General features: G+C 42.3%; 1 protein-coding gene across 2 annotated transcripts in view; it reads right to left on the bottom strand.

Moving 5' to 3' along the window:
• Positions 1-4,005: 4,005 nt before the first annotated feature.
• The window catches only part of RAD51D (RAD51 paralog D), a 24,126-nt gene continuing 19,746 nt past the window's right edge, over positions 4,006-8,385 (bottom strand). Inside the window, exons 9-10 of one of the 2 annotated variants that reach the window (XM_027774157.1) lie at positions 5,582-5,761; positions 4,006-5,448 (exon numbers count right to left, since the gene is read on the bottom strand). In XM_027774157.1, coding sequence (XP_027629958.1) covers positions 5,365-5,448; positions 5,582-5,761 — 264 coding nt within the window. In that variant the 3' untranslated portion in view covers positions 4,006-5,364. The remainder of the gene's footprint in view (positions 5,449-5,581; positions 5,762-8,385) is intronic. The other variant, XM_006154401.3, reaches the window with a different exon arrangement.

Here is an 8,385-nt window from a genome sequence, read left to right on the forward strand (position 1 = left end):
TTGCTGAGTGAAGTAAGCCAGGGTATGAAAGAAAGATATTGTATATAGCCACTTAATACATACCAACTATCCGCACTCCATGGTAGAGAGCGAAATATTGGAGGACATAAAAGCAGTGAAAATACTTAACAAGGATAAGACAGTGTGGAATGGGGGGAGGTGAAGAGAAGAGGATAGAGGAAGATAGCAAGAGAACAAATAGAGAGGCATGACATTAGTGGGACACAGATATGGCTTATTACCTGTTAATGATGACGTGTATAGTATAATCAACTGGATTGGTCTGAGAAGTATTTCATGATGGGTAAAGTCTTTTAATAGCAAAATGAGAAATAGTGATTGACTGGTTAAAAAAATAATTGGAATAATAACAATAATGATCGGGAAAAACAATGAAAAGATATTGAATGATGAAGTGGGGATTTTAATGTCTCTGTATTGACTGACATGCATGGCATTCCCTTTGAAAAAGCAATGTAATACACTGTAAAGTTATACGTGATTCAATGTAACATAAACAAGATGATAATAAATTTTTAAAATAATAAAAAAATAATAATTTCACATTAAAAAAAAAGAAGTCAAAATTGTGCAGTAGCTGAAGAGCAGCTCTCAAGCATGTGGACCTTCCATTTGCTAGAAGAACTCTATGTGTGGCAAATGGAACGGCCAATACCTGGGCTCCCCCTTCAATGCTGACCAGAAATGCAATGAGGTCTTTACCTGGATAAAAAGTAATTACATGGAGCCTAAGCATCTAACGTAATGATAAAATGTTGGAAACGGCACACTAAAGTCAAGAATGAGACAAGGACAGTATCTATTGATGCTTCTATTCTACTGAGTACTGGAAGTTAGTCTAGCCGGTGCAATAGGACAAGAAAAAAATGATGAACAGCCCCACTTCCAGGGTGACCTTTGATCAGTAATATACCTAACTCTAATTTAAGCTCTATGCATCATGGAGCCTTCTTTAATGTCCATTTCCAACACATAAAATTGGATAGTTTTAAAACTACCCAGACGATTCTATTCCAGAATGCAGCAAAAACCTAGTAGGATATGCATCTAAATCCCTTATCTCTTCCTGGCTCATATCTCAAGGATGCATAGACTCTGTTGTTTTTTTATTCAGCTTTATTTCCCCTTAAACCTCCAATTCTCTTTAATACTAACACTATCTGCCTTCTCCAAGTGTTTGTCATTTTCTCTTATAACTTCCCTGGGGGAAATCAGAAAGAGCTGATAAAGTAGATCTCTGATCCAGCTTTTTATGGTGAACTAAGCTGAAAAGAAGTTGGGATGTGCAGTCTTTGCTGCTATCAGGGTAAAGTATGAAAAAGAATTTTGTTTAAATATTTGCATATTTACAGCCAAAGGCAGAATGTAATGGGAAGAAATGGGTTTAGTATTAGTCAGACTGGAATTTGGATGCTGGTGCTGCTACTTATTAGCTTCGTGTCTTTAACCTCACTGAGCTTCCATTTATTGTCTGAAAAGGAATGAGTCACCATGCCATGAGATTGTCCTAAGGTCAGAATGAGATGTGTATAAAGAGCCTTAAAAGCTTGATAAACTTACTTTCTAGACTATTGCAGGCACTAGTAGTTGTCTACCCGTTACAGTTCCTCCAAATCCTCCTCACTGAATTCCCATATTCTTCCAATAGCCACAGCACGTGCTTCAGGAAAGCTTACCAAGACTGTTTTTCCTAGTTGGTCTGAGCCAACTAAAGCAGCCCTCACTTCTCTTGCCAGTTACTGATTTTTCCTTTTTTTTTTTTTTTTATTTTTTTTAGAGATTTTTGCTATAGGGCGCATGTGCTTGCCAGAAAGACAGAGAAACAGAGAGACAGAAAATGAGAAATCAGCCCCCGGGTGGATGGTCACACCGCAATCCTTTCTCCTCCATTCTCCTCTTGGGATCTTGGGCACTCATGCACACACGCCTGGCGTGAGTTCAAGCCACCAGGTCCGGGACTCAAACTATAGTCATGGGAGTCCAGCGACATAGCCATTACGCTAACTGCTGGTCCCCAGTTACTGATTTTTCTTTTTAGAGAGATTTTTGCTATAGGGTACATGTTCTTGCTGAAGAGACAGAGTGAAACAGAGACAGAAAGTGAGAATCACTCCCCATGGGGGATGGCCATGACGCAATCCCTTCTCCGCCATTCTCCTTTTGAGATTTTGGGCACGCCTGTCGTGAATTTCAAGCCACTGGGTCTAGGACTCAATCCATGGCTGACTACGTGGAAATCCAAAAATATAACCATTAGGCCATTACTGATTTAGACAAGAGTACATGAAGCAATTCTGCATGAAGTCAGTCTTTGGCTGGTAAAAGTTCTGAGTTTTCCTTGTTATTATAAGGTCATCATTTTCCTGCTTGTAGATATTGTCATATCTGGATTGATGCTTACAATGGCTGAAGTCAGGCTTTGATGAGGGCAGCAAACTTGAATACAACCCAACATAAAAGGAAAACATTGCAAAAAGGTGGAAAGTCCCTGTGCTAGACAGTGAGCCAATGAATGAACCAACCTTGGATTTCATGTAAGCAGAGAAAAGTGTCTTTATTGTTTACACCTCTCTCAGCGGAGAGTCTCAATGACACACTGGGCCTTTTGCCTGAGAATCTTTGAGAGTTCAAGTGCCTGACTTATGGTCATCAAGTGCTAGCACATAGCAGGGACTCAACATTAATCCTAATTTCAAAAGGACACACAACAGTCCCCTGAAGAAAAATGTAAAGAGAGACTCTGGGGACTTGACTGTTTATTAGGTTGTCAGAAAAGTCATGACACATTTTTGCAGAGAAAAACAGAAAAATATGTCATGGCTTTTCTGACGACCCAATAGATCAAGAAGAAATATTCTTGCATTTCTCCTTTGCTATGTTTAAAATGTATCAAAGTCCACTCATTCATGTTTTTAATAATCCCTAAGCTACCAAAATGGACAAAGAGTGAAAGGAAAACTGATACAGGTGCCCCTGGAGTGGACCATGGGCTCATGGGCAGATGCATGAACAGAAAGTATAAGTCTGTGGTACAGGGGAGTTAGAGACACCTGGCAAGCCCACAGGTGAGGCATGAAAAAAAGAGAACTGTGGGAGGGAGAGGGAGGGAGAGGCGTGCACACCAGACACAGCAAGGGAAGGGCAGAGGCAGATACATGAAGAGCAAAGGGCACTGTGGGCAGGAAAGCCGGCCTGGCCTGAGACCTGTTAGGGGATTGCACAGTGGTGAGGCTGGAGTGGGAGTGTAGTGGCAGCACACAGGTGAGACAAAGCCCTGGTCTAGGAACAACGTTCATAGCACAAAGCCACAAGACAAGGTCCACAAATGTCTCCTGGTGCTTGGAAATAGCAGTGAATGGAACAGACACCAGGGTGAGGGCTGTGGTGCCTACAGCTGAGTCAGCTTTCTGAATTGTGTGGGTGGGAAATTAAAGGCAACAACAGGAAGGGGGTTCAAGAGAAGAGAAAGGGTCCTGGCCCAGGAATCGGGAGTCTAGTACCTGTTCTATCACCAAGACTGCCATGTTTCCCTTTCGGGTCTCAAGTTCTTTCTCTGTTAAATGATGTCAGATGATCTTCACAGGCCTAGCTGCACTGTTCTAGAGTCCTTGGTCAACTATAAAGCATCTGGACTCACCACATACGGGAATCAGGGCAAAGTAGCCCAGGGTGAGATGGCTCCACTTAGAATGCCACCTCTAGGGGACTGGTAGAGGCTACCTGGAGTGCTGGATTGAGATACACAGCAAAATGCTCTGAGCTCTGCAAAAAGGAATGTCTGCCATTGACTGGTGGTGTCTGCCATGGGCTCAGGATGCCCACATGGTACTGTGCCTGAGTGGCAGAGGTTTGCCACTCGTGGCACACTGTACTGTTTGTTATAGGGTTGTAGGAATGTGCCGACCACTTATGATACAAAGACACGGAAAGGTTAATTTCCCCCAGGTTCTTCTGTGAAAGCCAGTGTTTCCCCAGCCTTAGGCTCACCAACCCTGCTCTCCTTCACTCAGGCACCCTGCTGCCGGTTTGTAGCCCATTCTCTATCCTCCATGCTTTTATGCTTCTTGCTTCTAACCCTGCTGTATCCAGCATATCTTCTGCATGGAACTCTGCTTCCCCTTTCCTGCAGCCAAAACACAACTAATTAATTACAGAACAGGCTCTTAACCAAAAAAGGTGACCTTCCTTTTTAAAAGTGTGGTCAGTACACAATCCTGAGCATTTCTCTACTTTGCCTTTTATTTTCCATTCTCTGGCATTGTCCTCCCCTCCCAGCCAGGGTTACGGCTCTCAGACGGATGGCCACAGCACTGGTAACAGACAGGGGGGTTATTTCATACTCTAGGGCACCAGGCTGTGGTACAGCTGGCAGGAAGAGAGGTGTAATTATATTGCATCTCGGAGCCACTAGCAATGAATTTCTGCATAAAGGACTAGATTTGCCATGTATTATTTACGCCAGCATCAATTTTCCCAGCTGGCTCTATTTACTGTGCAAATTCTCCTCTGACTGTTTATGGCCAAGGCCATGGTTCAGCACCTCCAGTTACTCTATACTGTGGAGGGGCCCCACAGGGCACTGTGCATATTAAACAAATGGCTGGATTCACCAGGAACTGGTCATATCCTCCCTTCCTGTTAAATTATATCCCTGGGACTGCAGCGAGCTCACGTTCTCACCTAACCATGGTGATGCATGCAGGTGTGTGAAACCAAATTAGCAACAGGAAAGGAGGAATAACCGTTCTTGGGGGCCTCACTGGGAGAAACTGAAAAACAGCTTTCTCGGAGAGAAATCAGGTGGTTCTGAGGCTCAGGGAATTTCCTTTTTATATTTTTAAGAGCAAGACATAGAAGAAGAGTTTTGCATTTACGAGGTTATTTCAACCCAGTGACTCAGAGGTTGAGTAAAGGGGAAGAGGGGGCCCCATCTTACAGAGTTTTTAAAAAACAGAAACCTCCCCACTGAAAAAAGAAAGGGAAGCAAAAGAAAGTTACAGGCTTCCTGGCTTGGCCACTGTGCTAGGATGGAGCACAGCTTATAATGGTGACACACAGGGTTACCGTCCAGTTCAGAGTGTGTCTCTTCAGAGATGCCCCAAGCCAAGGGGAACTTGGCTCCCACTGGAAACACACACAGCAGAAGCAGGGAAGGAAACTCGGCACCAGCGTGGATTTCTGGGTCCTCCCACTGCAGCATCCTGCTTTGCCTATGGCTCTCCCTGCTTCCACAAGGGTAGAACTTCTGCGGCCCCAACTGCTGGGTGGCAGTGAACAGAAGGCAACACTGAGAAGGCAAGTGAGGGGGCCTCGGTGCCTCCCACTCTTAAACAATAGTACCAGTCACGTCTGATCTCCCTGTAAGGCTGGGCTCTTCTCTGGAGTCCCCCAGGTCCCAATGTCTACCATCTCCTGGAAACCTGTTGGCTGGAAGAAGAAATGGGGGCGGGGGGAATAAGCCTCTCAAGCCTCTTTTGTTGCAGGATCCCAGCATCCAGATAGTTCTTCTGTAAGATGCTCATGGGTATGGAACGTCCCCCCAGGGCCGAGGGTGGCTCACCTGGCGGGAAGATTTGGTCAGACACATGGAACGCTGGCTGCCTGATGCTTCTGATCCTTCTACGAGGTCCAGGAGAATCCGGGTACTGGGCACAAAGCTCCAGGAACGACCGAGGGCAGGTTTGAGCCTCCCACTGTCCCTGTCTCGGATCGTGTGGTTGGTCACCTGCAGAAAGACAGACTTACAGATCTGGTCAGCTGCAGTAGCACAGCGGTAACACAATGCTCCACGATGCTGAGGTCACATGAGAAGGTCCTGGAATCAAGTCACAAGGCACACATGTGTGCTCACACCAGTGATCCTGGACAGCTGAGGCTGATGGTGGATGGCAGCATGACAACTTCATAAGCAGAAAAAGACCCATTTCTATGAAACTTTCAAAAGGCAAACTATTGAGAAAAAGAACAGATCAGTTGTTTACTGGGACCAGGGGACCTTTCAGGGGGGTGACAACTGGATACAACTCATGTATTAGTCAAACTTTCAACAAGGAGAAAGTTAGTCTATGAAAATTATTCCTCCATAAGCTGACTTAAAAAGAAAAAAATAGGGTCCAGCAGATGGCATAATGGTTACGTTGCTGGACTCCCATGTAGTCAACTGCAGTTTGAGTCCTGGACCCAGTGGCTTAAAACTCATGCTGGGCACATGGATAAATCAATCAGCAACCATCTACATCTCAGTTAAAAGCGGCCTCTTTCAGGGATTTCAACCACTGAAGACACTCTGCCCAGATTTCACCATCCTGCTCCCTGGTCTAGCCAGGACCCAGGAAAAAACATATAATCCATCAGGTGACCAGAAACCACCACATAGGAACAAGAAATATGAGCAATGAAGAAAATATCTCTCCTCTAATGGCAGAGAATAACTCCTCTTCCTCCACAAAGAATAAACAGGAACTCATGGAAATGTCAGATAAAGAATTTAAAATATTCACAGTGATGAAGATAACAGAGATGCAAGAGAATAGAGACAATGAACTCCAGAAGATGCAAGAGAAAGGAGACACTGAGTTTCAGGAGGTGAGAAAGTTCTTGCACCATCTGAAAAAGGAGATACATATCATAAAAAAGAATCAAATGGAATTGTTAGAGATGAAAGATGTAATTTAGGAAATCGAAACTTCCATTGAAAGCATCAAATGCAGATTAAACCATGCAGAAGATCGAATCTCAGATATAGTAGAACCTCTGACCTAGAAAAATTCACCAAAAAGACTGAGAAAATAATCCAAAAAAAATGAGAATAACAAGTGAGTAATACTAGATACCATTAAACACCCAAACATCCAGATAATCGGTATCTCAGAAGGTGAAGAAACTAATAGGGACATCGATAATCTATTCCATGAAATCCTGGAAGAAAACTTTCCAAGCCTAGAGAGGCACTCAAATATACAGACCCAGAAATACAAAGGACCCCACATAGAATCAACCCAAGAATATCTTCCCTGAGGCACATCATAGCCAGATTGACCAAAACTACAGACAGAGACAAGATACTAAAATTGGCAAGAGAGAAACATCAAGTTACTTTCAAAGGATATACTATAAGGATAATGTTGGATCTTTCATTGGAAACAATGTAAGGAAAAAGGAAAGAATGCGAAAATATATTCAAAGTATTAAATGTAAAACAATTTCAACCAAGAATACTATACCCAGAAAGATTATCTTTCATATGGGAAAAAAAGACAAAAATATTCTCAGGTAAACAAAACCTGAAAGAATTTACCAACACCAGACCAGCTCTCCAAGAAATGCTGAAGGAAATGTTATACCAGGAAACTAAAGTCAGACACATAGAAATAAGAGCAAAAGAATCAACCAAGAGAATGTCCAATCTAATTGTAGGGACAAGTCCAGAGTTTAAATGGAAAGATCAGACCACAGTAACACTGCAAATTCAATAGAAGAGAGATTAATTACGTGAGTCTGAACTAGTGAAATAGAATTTCTTGACTTTAGACTGAAACATTACTGATTTTCTTCTATGCTTTGATTTCCATATTTAAGGATTTTTGTCTTCTCTTGAACTATTGATGGTTTCATCTACCCACTATCTGAACTGAATCCTAACCTTTTTCCTGGCTTTAAGGTTTTTTTTAAATTTTAATTTATTTATTTACATTCATTCACTATACATCATTACAGCATACAAAATGAGATTTCCCATTCAGAATACACTGTAATATTGTCTCAATCAAGCACACCAACATACATGTTATCATCAACAAATAATTTTCCATTTCTTGTTTCCTGTATATTTTGCCTTTTTTTGCTATCCTTGATTCCCTATCTCTCACCCTCTGCCGTGTCCCACCCTCCTCCCACACTGTCTCTGGTATCCATGGTTGCTGTCTATGCCTTTCCCCCCCATTTTATTGATTTGCCAATGGATTTAATTAATCTGAATATTTCCAATAGCAAGCGCAGCTGATATATCCATATCCATGAACACAAGTCTGACTTTGGGCATAAACCTCAGTAAGTAGAATGAACATACTATAAAGTAGTGCCTAGCTGGGGCTATATAGCTTACTGCAATCATCAAATATGCATTTTTTTCCTGAAACTTTTTTTTTAATTAATTAATGTACATTCATCCCCTAATCATCATCACAGCATGTAAAAAAGTGGTTTCCCATCCAGAATATACTGCATAGTGGCTTAATCATGTATATTATCATCAATAATTTTCCATTTCTAGTTTCACATATATATGTGTGTATATATTTTTTTTACCCCTATGACTGACCCTCTGCCCTTTCCCACCCTCTGTTTCTGGAGGGGACACGCAAT

This window comes from Tupaia chinensis, unplaced genomic scaffold (assembly GCF_000334495.1).
Source record: "Tupaia chinensis unplaced genomic scaffold, TupChi_1.0 Scaffold000407_4, whole genome shotgun sequence".
Lineage (NCBI taxonomy): Eukaryota > Metazoa > Chordata > Mammalia > Scandentia > Tupaiidae > Tupaia > Tupaia belangeri.